This window comes from Trichomycterus rosablanca, chromosome 14 (assembly GCF_030014385.1).
Source record: "Trichomycterus rosablanca isolate fTriRos1 chromosome 14, fTriRos1.hap1, whole genome shotgun sequence".
Taxonomy (NCBI): domain Eukaryota; kingdom Metazoa; phylum Chordata; class Actinopteri; order Siluriformes; family Trichomycteridae; genus Trichomycterus; species Trichomycterus rosablanca.
The window spans coordinates 7,863,916-7,876,735 of record NC_086001.1 but is presented as its reverse complement, the minus strand read 5'-3'; the positions used below and the strand labels follow the sequence as shown (position 1 = coordinate 7,876,735).

General features: G+C 42.3%; 1 protein-coding gene across 2 annotated transcripts in view; it reads left to right on the top strand.

The window, feature by feature from the left end:
* LOC134327000 (serine/threonine-protein kinase MARK1-like) overlaps positions 1-10,851 on the top strand; it is a 48,438-nt gene extending 37,587 nt beyond the window's left edge. For both annotated transcript variants that reach the window (XM_063009092.1, XM_063009091.1), the window contains 10 exons: positions 1,014-1,133; positions 1,226-1,325; positions 2,354-2,466; positions 5,203-5,359; positions 6,587-6,759; positions 6,927-7,015; positions 8,303-8,458; positions 8,539-8,790; positions 9,302-9,346; positions 10,326-10,851. In XM_063009092.1, the coding sequence (XP_062865162.1) occupies positions 1,014-1,133; positions 1,226-1,325; positions 2,354-2,466; positions 5,203-5,359; positions 6,587-6,759; positions 6,927-7,015; positions 8,303-8,458; positions 8,539-8,790; positions 9,302-9,346; positions 10,326-10,668 (1,548 nt within the window). In that variant the 3' untranslated portion in view covers positions 10,669-10,851. The remainder of the gene's footprint in view (positions 1-1,013; positions 1,134-1,225; positions 1,326-2,353; positions 2,467-5,202; positions 5,360-6,586; positions 6,760-6,926; positions 7,016-8,302; positions 8,459-8,538; positions 8,791-9,301; positions 9,347-10,325) is intronic.
* Positions 10,852-12,820: the final 1,969 nt, after the last annotated feature.

Here is a 12,820-nt window from a genome sequence, read left to right as displayed (position 1 = left end):
GAGCCCTACTTAATTCACGTTAAAATGTGCTTCATTTCACGGACCTCATTTTTCAAAAATCACAGATTTCACTGATTTTTACAGAAGTGCCACATTTCACGGCAGTCATTAAATAACACTCATAAATTAAATAATAGAATGAATGAAACCTACAATATAATGTAAACCTACAACTATGTAAACCTAGAACATTCAGGGACAGTGTGAGGCTTCGTGTTCTGTCTCAAAGATCAGGCCGCTCAGGTGGCGCAGCTCTAAAATACACTAGCACACCAGAGCTGGGATTTCGAATACATCATATTGAATCTCAACTCTGTCATCCAGCTGGGCTGGTCGGGTGCATGAATAACCATTGGCTGTTGTTCATAGTGTAGGATATGCGGGACTCCTCATAACTGAGCGAATTACGACCTCTGCTGGCTGGTTGATGGTGTCTGCACAGAGTTGGGGAATAATGCTGATCAGGGTGTGGCTCTGCATGCACAAAGCTGATCGACATATGAACTTGTCTCGTGCAGGTGAAAAAATGCAGTCGGCTACTGTGCACATGTCGGAGGGGGCTCGCTCTCCTCAATCGGGCGGGGTCTGCTCCAGTGGAAAGGAAGCATAACGCAATTGGGGTAAAAATTGGATGCGCTAAAAATCTGGAGAAAAAGGGAGAAAATGCAAAAAAAAAAAATATATATATTTACACACCCCCTTCTGCGTCCACAGAATTGGTTGGGAGTTTTCCAATCTCAATTACTCAAGTCGTGTTTTTAGCTGCTTCAGACTTCAACATCTCATTGACATTTTGATTAACTGATTGCTAACTGAATTGCCTCATAGTGCAAATTAACCACTAAACGTGAGGCACTTGATTGCTGATTAATTGCTAAACATAAACCTTAAACTTTAAATTTCACAACAAATTGCATATTACACGGTAAAATGCTCATTTCACGGTTTGTGAGGTGATTTTCACGGCCATGAATTAGGTAGGGTATTTTTATGTTGTTTGATTTTGTTTTTAGGAGCTGAGAGAGCGAGTGCTGAGAGGAAAGTATCGCATCCCGTTCTACATGTCCACAGACTGTGAAAACTTGCTCAAGAGGCTCTTAGTGTTGAACCCTTTAAAAAGAAACAGTTTAGAGGTAAACGTGAACTGTTTTTTTTATACCTTAAGCTTTTTCTAGTTCTTTAATTGTGTAACTGAGCATGTAAATTATGTCTTGCCTCTTTTTAGCAAATCATGAAGGATAAATGGATGAACGTGGGTCATGAGGAAGAGGAGCTGCTGCCTTACAAAGAACCCGAGCTCGACTACAGTGACAGCAAAAGGATCGGTCAGTTCCTACTAATCGAAACAACTCTGTAATAGTTATGAAGCAGGACAGTACAGTGATGAACTAATAAAAGAGCACTTTTTCCACCAAATCCAATTCCAAAAAGAGAATAAAATAAATGTTAGTTTAATGTGAATTAAACAGAAAATAAATGTAAAAGAAGCTGCCCAAAATGGAAATTAAACGGGAATTAAATGGAAATTAAACAGGTTACTGTTATGCTCAGGGGTTTACAAGCTCTGTTCTGGATTTGTTTGTTTTCAACCCGGGCAGCACAGTGGCTTAGTGGGTAGCACTGTCGCCTCACAGCAAGAAGGTCCTGGGTTCGATTCCCGGGCAGGGCGGGTCGAGTTTACATGTTCTCCCCGTGTCTGCGTGGGTTTCCTCCGACAGTCCAAAAACATGCAGTCAGGTTAATTGGAGACAATGAATTGCTTATAAATGAATGGGTGTGTGTGTGTGTGTGTCTGCCCTGCAATGGACTGGCGAATGAATGTTTTCAACCCATAAACTGTATTTTTTATTACTAATATTAAAAATTAAAAAGCATTTGGTAAATGTTAAAATTGTAATTGCATACGTAACCTTAACAATTTACTCATTTCTAACAAGTTACACATGTTAGAAAGACACATGCTGCCATTAAGATGATGTTTAAGTCTATGATTATTTTAGCAATATGAAGCACTTGTAGGCCTCATTCTGCTAAAGCAGAGTGCATGTGCTTGAGTAGCCTGCCTGCAGTCCAATTCTGTCTTCCTATTGGCACATCATGAACAAAAATTGAATAAATACTTTTATTTTTTTAAACAAAGTACAATTAAGTTGGTCAGTGAAAAACATTTTTTAGAAAAAAATTAAAAACTTCATGAGAATGACACTGATCACAAATCACAGATGTGTTTTTATTGCATTTTAAATATCACAGTTAAAAAGTGCATTTTTAAATTGAGATATTTGGTATGGAACAGGAAAATAATGATGACAATGCTGACTGGAGCTCACCTCTACTCACTATGTTTTTTTAGAGCTGATGGTGACGATGGGATTTCCGAAAGATGAGATCACGAATGCCCTTGAGGCACAAAAATACGATGAGGTCATGGCTACTTACCTCCTATTGGGTCAGAAACCTCCAGAGGTTAGTATGTAGGGGAAATGAACTGGGTATGATGTTACATGTATTATTATTAAATCTAAAAATGTACAAACTTGATAACCCCAGCACAAAATTTACAGGCTGAATATAAAGCATGGCATGCTTTAAATTTGTTTCAATAATTACACATCTGTTTTGATTGCTGTCCTAATTTAACTGGTCATTGTTTTGTTGTAGTTTGACATATTTAACTCTTATTATTAAATCAAACTAAACAAAATTAGCAGTTTTTTTTATTTGTTTTGGACCTGCTTATTTGGCTTATTTGAACAAATGATCCACTGCACACTTTATAGTACACCCTACACTTTTGCTGCAGTCTGTTTTGTAGTAAGGGCCCCAATCCATTACAAAGCTTTGACCACCCCCCTCCCCTTAGGCACAGCCTACCATGTTTATGTAGATGCGGGGCAGGTTGATAGCACTGCTGAGATTTGAACCCGGATCCAGCATAATAGACCACTGCGCCACCTGAGCACTTGCAGTAGTATTTTTTAGTAGTATTAGTAATAGTAAAACACACTTAATGTTAGATTTAAAGCTGTTAAGTTGTAATTTAATATGACGTTTAGTGTTAAGTACCTAAACCCTGTAAAGAATATCAAAAGTTCATGCTTTTCTTACTTTGATTTGGAACTTTTCCTACAAATAGCACACTGTTAGCGTTTTTCCACAGAAGAACTCTGGTTTTTGAACTGGTTCCGTCCAGGCTTCTCCGAACATTGGTGTTTTTTAGAGAACCAGCTTGCGCTTCCACCAGTTTTTGGGAGCCAAGCATGCGTCATCAATAGTGGGCGCACTGCACAATGAAAGTAAAGAGTAGTAACATGATGGCGGATGATGTTTGATCAACTATTAGTGATAAGAAGACTACTATAGAAGGCGACTCCGTCCCTCGTGTTTGTCGCCATTGTTGCTTACTCAGGAGAAGCCTTTTGCGCTTTGCTCTCACTGCGACCCTCGGCACGAATAGCCGCTTTGCTCAACACTTGGCTTGAGCGATGCGGTAAAACATCACTAAAGTGTTCCACGACACGAACATCCATTTATGTGGAATAACTATCAAATCTACTTTAAAACTGTCCACATGTATCTATGTTTAGCTGTATTTACTTCACTGTGTGGTGGTTTTACTTTTAAACTTGTGTTATGCAGCTCGGGGTGCTGATAAACGCTGAGAATCAGCTTCTCGAGAGTCGAAAAAGCTTATTAGTGTATTAGAACCGTAACGCCAGTATAGATTTCGCAATACTACAATATTTGCTCAAAACCATAAGGGCACCGGACTGTGAGCTTGTTTTGGAGCGTCTGTGAAAATCTGTGCTCGTTCAGTCCAAAAAGCAGTTGTGCTGTTAGGCATAACATAACAACACTCCAGTTTATCCCATAGGTGTTTAATGTTATTGAGTTCGGAGTTCTGTACAGGCCACTGGAATTCCCCCACACCAAAACGGCTTTGTCATGGTGAAACAGGAAACATCCTTTCCTAAACTATTTGCACAAAGTTAAAGGCATATCATTTATTTCATATAATTGATTTTATACCCTGTTAACACTGGGTGGATCAAACACCTGAGCTCAGAAATTGTGTAATACGTCTGGCGCTCATGACTGTAGCAGTGATTAGCTGTGGTAACTGAGACAGCCTGTGTTTTCTTGGCTATCTTTCACTCTGAGTAAGTTGATAATACAGTAATGATGGCAGTGGCCTGCTGAAATGAGCTATTGATTTTTCCTATTTATGTAGGAGAGCCGAGCCTAATCTGTGCATATTCCTGCCAGGCAAAGGGAAGGGTACAAGCTAAGCAGTCAGCTTTTATTGAATGGAAACATAAAGTCTGCAAAGGTTTCTCTGCAGAGGTTTGGACATCCCTGGTCAGATTTCATGTTTTGTTGATTTTCCAAGCAACAGTAAGTTGCATCAATCATACGAAACACTCCTGAACATAGTACATACAATTACTGTTTAATTCCTAAAATCGGTTACAGCATCATGTTTGTCTGCCTTGCCAGATATGGCACACATAGGTTGCATGGAGGTGCAGATGATTGACATGACAGTAACCTTCACCTTATTAAGCATTAATTCGCTCCAGGTGGAAGTGTTCTATTTGTCACGGTTTCTTCCTTACAGATTTGGCAGCTTTTCTGTTGGGAAATCTGCTTTTCTTTTAAAACTGTGATGCCTGATGAAATCCAGTCCATGATGCCAGAATACTTTTTCCCCTGAGCCGTTGTGGCGTCTGTTTTCTGGAGCCGGCTCTTCTTGAGGACCCACGTTGGGTGTGTGTGTGTGTGGGGGGGGGGCCTGTAGAGGGGGGAGGCTGTAGAGCTGTCATCTCAGAGCCAGAATGGCCTGGGTTTGAGTTCTTTCTGTCTGGGTTTCCTCTGAGTGCTCCGGTTTCCTCTCACAAGTTAATAAACATTGCAAATGTGTGTGTATGCCCTGTGATGGACTGGCGACCTGTCTGGGGTGTATCCTCTCTTTCGCCCAATGAATCTGACCCACCTCAACTTTAACCAGGATAAAGCAGTGGTAAAACAGTGAATGAATGAGTGAATGAATATTCAGAACGTATTATTCAGCACGTATTATGTTACAGCAAGTCACCGTCACTCATATTTATCAGTGCCGCTCTGTGCAACTGATTTTGGATCTGAACATGAATTGTTTACCTTATGGGGTGCCCCTTTTTGTATTTTTCCTTTTCTTTGTAGTTTGAAGCCAGCGAGTCTGTGTCTAACAGCAGCCTTTGTCCCAAGCCTCGCCCTATCAGTGACATCAATACCAGCTCCAGCCAGTCTCCCACACACGCCAAAGTGCAGCGCAGCATATCAGCCAATCAGAAGCAGCAGCGGCGGTTCAGTGATAATGGTAAGGTGCTTACCGGTGCAGCTACACTATGGCTTGAAGTATGCACACAGTGGTGATGTTTTGTGAGTTCCGATGTTTCAGCCACACCCATTGCTAAGAGGTGCATGAAATTAATTCCAGTTTTCATCAAAACAATTTAAAATGTGTGCTGGGTCATTGTCTTGCCTTCTGGATGATGGTTGTTTTAATTCACATCATAAAAATTAAGCACATGCAGTTCACACCTACAGGGTTGCCAAGTTTTTCCTAAGTAGAGCTAAATAAGATCACTTAATCATATTTTATGTGTAGTATAGAATCAGTTGGATAATTATTTTTTAAATAAATAATAAATTAGATATTAGTGTATTTATGATTCTATCATTTGTTCAGTCAGTATGGGCGGGGCAAGTCCGGCTTTTCTTGAAATTACTGGGCGCAATGCAGTAACACACCCCGGACAGGACACCAGTACCCTCCCCTAACACACACATCTGTATGTAGACACTCAACTGACCAATGCCACTGCTGATTTGGAGCTAGTGTGAGCTAGTGTCATTTACCGTTCCACTACCCGAGCGCCTTGACTCTTGACTCACTCACTGACTCACTGTCTTAACCGCTTATCCAATTAAATCCTATCCCAGGTTTCAATGGGCATAAGGCACACAATAACACCCTGGACGGGGTGCCAGTTCATTGCAGGGCAGACACACACACCCACTCACCAATAGAGCAATTCAGTGTCTCCAATTAACTTGACTGCATGTTTTTGGACTGTGGGAGGAAACCGGAGCTCCCGGAAGAAAACCCACGCAGACAAGGCGAGAACATGCTAACTCTGCACAGAAAGGACCCGGACCGCCCCGCCTGGGGATCGAACCCAGGATCTTCTTGCTGTGAGGCGACAGTGCCACCCACCGAGCCACCGTGTCGCCCTTGATTCTCGAATTATTTATGCTAATTATTCTTCTGTCAATAGATCTGAGTACTGATATTTGTAGAAGCGTATAATCTTTTTAAGCTATTTTTATATTATAAAGTACACTCATGTAATGCTACAGTGTATTATTATATAAAATTTCTATTAATATGTAAAAATCAACAAAACAATTTAATTTGACCAGAGGTGTCCAAACGTTTGCATATAACCATACAGCAATTAATAACGTCATACAATTTTCTATTATACAAACTTATTATTCTTCACCGTTTTCATTATTTCAGTGATTTATGTTTATGTTTTAGTGGGTCCCTTGATGCCACCGGTCGTGTCCTACAGTAAACGCAGCTGTATGGACAGTGAGCAAAAGGAGGAATGTGAGAAATCACACAAGCTACTGAGCTCCAGCTCAAAGCCTGATGTTCCAGCCTCTCCTCTCAACGTCCCAGAAAGGAAAAAAGCCATTTCTACAGCTGGAGTAAGGACCCAAGCCAACATTGTTTTCTTATGGTTGAACCTCATGTTCGGTTTACTGCTTAGCAATACATGTTCTATTGTGGTCAAATGTTTACATTTATGTCATATCAGATATTAAATGCCCTTTTTTCTCTCTGTTACTCAACCCATTTTGGAATTATTATGCAGACCAATGGGGGCATGGCACGTAGAAACACATATGTGTGTGAGCGCCTAGCTGACCGCTGTGTGGCTATCACCAATGGCAAAGACAGCAGGTAAATGCACATATCAACAGACCTCAGTTCTGACTAACACTATACAGCCTTAAAATGTCCTTTTTTTTTTAAATATAAAAGTGAATCAGGTATATACAGTATATGTGTGTGTGTGTGTGTGTGTGTGTGTGTGTGTGTGTGTGTGTGTGTGTGTGTGTGTGTGTGTGTGTGAGACAGGTGAAGTGAATAACAGCAATAATCTCTTCATCACGGCACCTGTTAGTGGGTGGGATATATTAGGCAGCAAGTGAACATTTTATCCTCAAAGTTGATGTTAGAAGCAGGAAAAATGGGCAAGTGTAAGAATTTGAGCGAGTTTGATGAGGGCCAAATTGTGATGGCTAGACAACTGGGTCAGAGCATCTCCAAAACTGCAGCTCTTGTGGGGTGTTCCCGGTCTGCAGTGGTCAATATCTATTAAAAGTGGTCCAAAGAAAAGAACAGTGGTAAACCGGCGACAGGGTCATGGGCGACCAAGGCTCATGATGCACGTGGGGAGCGAAGGCTGGCCCGTGTGGTCCGATCCAACAGACGACAGACTACTGCAGCTCAAACTGCTGAAGAAGTTAATGCTGGTTCTGAAAGACAGGTGTCAAAATACACAGTGCATCACAGTTGCAGGGCTGCTTTGGCAGCAAAAGGGGGACCAACACAATATTACAAAGGTGGTCATAATGTTATGCCTCATCGGTATATATATATATACCTTTGTGATGAAGGAATTTGGTGTGGAAGAACTTCAGTGGCTTGTCCAAAACCCTGACCTCAGTCTCACTAAATTCCTTTGGGATGAATTGAATCGTCTACTGCGAGTCTCAACCAACATCAGTGCCTCACCTTACTAATAAACTATTAACAAAATGGGTACAAATTCCCATTGACACACTCTAGAAATGTTGTGAAAAGCCTTTCCAAAAAAGCAAAGGCTTTAACAGCTGCACTAAGAGGTACAAATCAATATTAAATTCAATGGTTGTGAAATGGCACGTTTAAAAATCTCAGGAGCGGGTGTCCACATACCTTTGGCCATGTAAAGTACTGTATGTTGAGGCACTTAGGGGTTATTAATTAATTAATAAGTTCTGTTTCTTAATAATGCACTACATTATTTTTCTATAATTCAGGGTTAAAAACATGTAAAAGCTGAACACTGACACTGAGGCAGGAGCTATATGTTTGTTTGGATTTAGAATTTTTAAAACAACTAGCGTCAGCTTAGTTTTATCAAAATTAGTCGACTTAGAACCTACTGTACAGCTTTAAAGAGTGGAATTTGCTTGTGTCCAGTTTATCAGAGGTCTCTGGCAGCACTACCTCAGCTCCAGGCACTGCTTCAGCTCTGGCATCCACAAGACAGAGACACCTCAAGTCCATGTCCTCCACTGGAGCCTCCTCTAAAACCACCCTGCCCCCAATAGAAGACAACACTGAATACAAAGGAAGGTGAGAACAAAGACCACAAATACGCAGCTCCCTCACAGTGTCCTCGATTGTTTTTCTATAACGTTTGACTCTTTTTCCAGTCCAAACACCAAGCCTCTGCCCACCTCACCCTCCGATCACAGCATTAGCACTCCAGAACACTCTCGTTTTCCACGAGGAACGACCAGTCGCAGCACCTTCCATGGAGCCCAGCTACGTGAGCGCCGCAGTGCCACCTACAACGGCCCACCCGCCTCGCCCACACTCTGCGACGACACGAGCGACCTGACACCGGCACGCCGTGGCACTTCCACTGGCATCATCAGCAAAATTACCTCCAAGTTTGCCCGCAGGTCAGTGGTGCCAAGTGGTTGTTTGTTGCATAATATTTTTACGTTTTACCACGTTTTCATGTTTTACCACGGCTTTATCTTAGTCTGGCTTTCCCGGAATCACGTGTGCAATGCAGTAACACACCCCGGACACCCCTCCCCCCAACACACACACACACACAGTCACACATGTCTGTATGTAGACACCCAGCTGACCAATGCCAACAGGGGATTCAAACCCTGAATCCCAGCGGTAGTGGAACCGGAGAAGACATGGTTTAAAATGTAACCTGAACGTACACTATATGGACAAAAGTATTAGGACACCTGACCATGAGCTTGTTGGACATCCCATTTCAAAGCCATGGCCATTTATATTGAATTACTCCCTCTTTCCTTTGTAGCTTAATATCATCCATAGCCATCCAAATTTAGTCACTAGGAGGCGTGTCCACATACTTTTGGCCATATAGTGCATGTATGCCAGTAAATCCAGTATGTGCTGCTAAATTGTGTTGTGGTTGCTTTTAAGGGTTCCTAGTGAAGGAGAGTCAAGTGGCAAGACAGAGACGCCAAGGTGAGTTTTTTTTTTTTGCCAACAAATGAATTGCACCACCCTATTTTTACCCTTTTGCTTGCCTATACAACAGTTAAGGTTTAGTGTGCTGTCATTTTCTGCACTGAACTACATTACATGGGCAAAAGTATTTGGTATTTGGACACCATTCCTAATTTTTAAGCTCTTGAAATTCTACACAAGGCCCTGATCTGTACTCAGCACCCTTGTGATGAAGGAATTTGGTGTGAAGGAACCCCAGTGGCTTGTCCAAAACCCTGGTCTCAACCTCTCGAAATAACTCTGGGATCAATTAGAACGTCTCAGTGGGTCAGCAGTCTATTACACTAGGGCGTTTGTATACACGAACATGATTGGCTATGTCTGAAGGGGAGGATGGCTAAAGATCTGCGATAGTTTGGTGCCCAGTCCAGAGTATTCATGTCTTGTGCCTAGTGTTTCCCGTTGGAACCAGATCCGCTACAGCCTTTCCAGGATGAAACGGTTGAACCCAGCACCCTTGTGATGAAGAAATTTGGTGTGGAAGAACTCCAGTGGCCTCCACAGGGTCCTGAACTAAACCCAACACCCTAACTTACTAAATACCTTTGGATTGAATTGGAACGTCTGAATTGGAGCGAGCCTCAACCAACATCAGTACCCCACCTGACAAATAACCTATTAACAGAATGGGCCTATCACTCTCCAGAAATTAAAGAAAAGTAAAGGCTTTAATAGCTACACTAAGAGGTCCAACTCAGTATTAAAATCCTTGGTTGTGAAATGGCATGTCCGAAAAGCTCATGACTGGGTGTCCACATACTTTTGGCCATGTAAAGTACTGTATGCTGAGGCACATAGGGGTTATTAATTCAGGTCACAACCTAGTGCGCCCTTCTTAAGTGTTCGCTAAGAAGGCTGTGATGTTAGTTGGTTCACCAATGGCTTAATTGGCGCATCTATCGCCTGACCCCACCAAAACCCTCCACCTTGCACACAGGAGCGCTTCAGGAGAATCCCGAGACGAGAGCAGAGACTCCAAGCCGCGATCGCTGCGCTTCACGTGGAGCATGAAGACGACATCGTCCATGGAACCCGGCGACATGATGCGCGAGATCCGCAAGGTCCTGGACGCCAACGGCTGCGACTTCGAGCAGCGCGAACGCTTCCTGCTCTTCTGCGTGAACGGCGACGCACGGCACGACAACCTGGTCCAGTGGGAGATGGAGGTGTGCAAGCTGCCGCGCCTCTCGCTCAACGGCGTCCGATTCAAGCGCATCTCTGGTACATCGATCGCCTTCAAGAACATCGCCTGTAAGATCGCAGATGAGCTGAAGCTTTGACAGGGGAACTGAGAGGAGAGGATCGTTAAGGTTCAAGGTTCATTCAAGCGTTCAGTGGTAAGTTCGGGTCGTGTTTAGCTAGACCCTGAGGTGCTGCCTTAAGAATCGAGCACTGCGATGGAGAGAATGTTCGGTGCTCTAATTGTAACGTGCTTTTCCAATAAATAGCAGTTCTAGAAATAGTGCTGGTTTATATCTGTCAGATCATATGAAGAAACCAGTGAATGAAGTATATGGTGTGAGTGTTGCTCTCGCTGGTATTCAGGTGAGAATGTACATCCTGTACAATAGCTGAAATATAACACATGGGTGCTGCTGAACGTGTGAAAACCATAATGGCTCATACAGTAAAAACAACAAACACAATATTTACAAAATGCAAAGGCTCAATGAGCATGTCCGAAATAAAGGGGTTTGTACTTTTCCTCAGTAATATAACCAAAAATGCCAGCATAGGAAAACATATAGCCAGTTAGCATTATGCAAGGTTGATTTTGTAGCCACTAGCCTTCATCCATTGTTAGTATTTTGCACACATTTGAAGTACCCCTGAACAAGTCATTTCAAAACAATAGAAATATAGTAGTACAATAAATTATTATTTTTTTTTTTTTTACCCCATTTTCTCCTTTTTTTTTTAGCGCATCCAATTGTTCAATTAGCATCGTGCTTCCTCTCTGTCTATGCCGAACCCTGCCCTGACGGAGGTGATTGAAGCTAACCCGTATCCCCTCCGAAACACGAGCAGCAGCCAGATGCATCTTTGCCACCCACACATTGACGAGTTTGGCGCCACCCAGCGTTGCATGCGGAGAGACACACCCTAAGGGCACCCCCTCCCATCTCTGTGTAAGCGCCTCCAATCAGCCGGCAGAGAACGCAATCGCATTCTGACAGAGAGAGACCCACATCCGGTTCTTTGTCCCACCCCCCACATGAGCAACCGGCCAATCGATGCTCATATAGCCACTCAGCTTCGAACCGGTAAAGCAAGGCTGGATTCGATACCACGCTCTCAGAATCCAGCCCTGGTTGCAGCGCGTTTCTTTTTACCGCTGCGCCACCTGAGCGGCCGTAGTACAATAACTTGAAGATAAATAGCAGAACCAAACCTGATACTGGAGTCCAAATTCTTCATTCTATCATTGTATTACGACTACGTATGCTAATCAAATAGAGATACAGCCAGAAGTCTTACTTTTATATTAGAGAATGAGGCAAAATGACAAATCTTTTATTTATTTGTTCATTGCCAGATTTACATAATTATCTGGACACTGGCAACCTCTGTCAGTTGAACCACACCCTTGCTAGCACACTTTTGACTTTTGTGGACCACACAGTTTCCTTATTGTGGGACGTGCAAAAGCCCTACAATATTCATATTTAGCAATACCAAAATCTTTGCCTCTGGCAGACAATAAAGATAAATCGTCATGATGTCAGGACTGTTTTTGGGATTTACTTGCCTATTATATAACAGAAATCAGTGGGATTTAAATGATCTCAGTTCAGGGGTGCTTTAAACTTGTGGGTACATTTTTGCCTTTTATCCAGTACTACAGAAAGAATCATTTCCTAAATATTGAGCTAGCAGTCTGGCTTTCAAACCTGTACAGTTTAATACAAAGAGAGATGTGGGTGTTAATCAAAGACTATGCTGTATTATATAAATATGCATATAACATCTGCAGGTACTGTATGTGTTATCGTTTCTGTACAGGATGAACAATGTTTGGTTATATTTTTACAGTTGTTCAGTTTGTTGGGCCATTGGTCAAAGTCGTAAAGAGAAACGGTCACAAAGTCGGATAGTGATTTGTCATCTGCTCCTTTTAAAATAGGTTAAGTTTAAATTAGGGCTGTCGAAGTTAACGCGATAATAACGCATTAACGCGATCTCAATTATTAGCGATTTAAAAAAATAGTGCCGTTAACACAAATTCTATTTGGCCCTGCGAGTCATCCGTAATTCATGTGGAGACTTGACTGTGCACGGCATCTCTCATTAAGACAGCGTTTCTCAAAGTGTGGGGCGGACTTGCCACCGTTTGTTTTATTTGCGGTTTGTTATCATAATGTAACCGAGCGTCGTAGTGATGCACTCGCTTAATAAAGAAATAAATACACGCTATATTCACAAGTTGTCGGA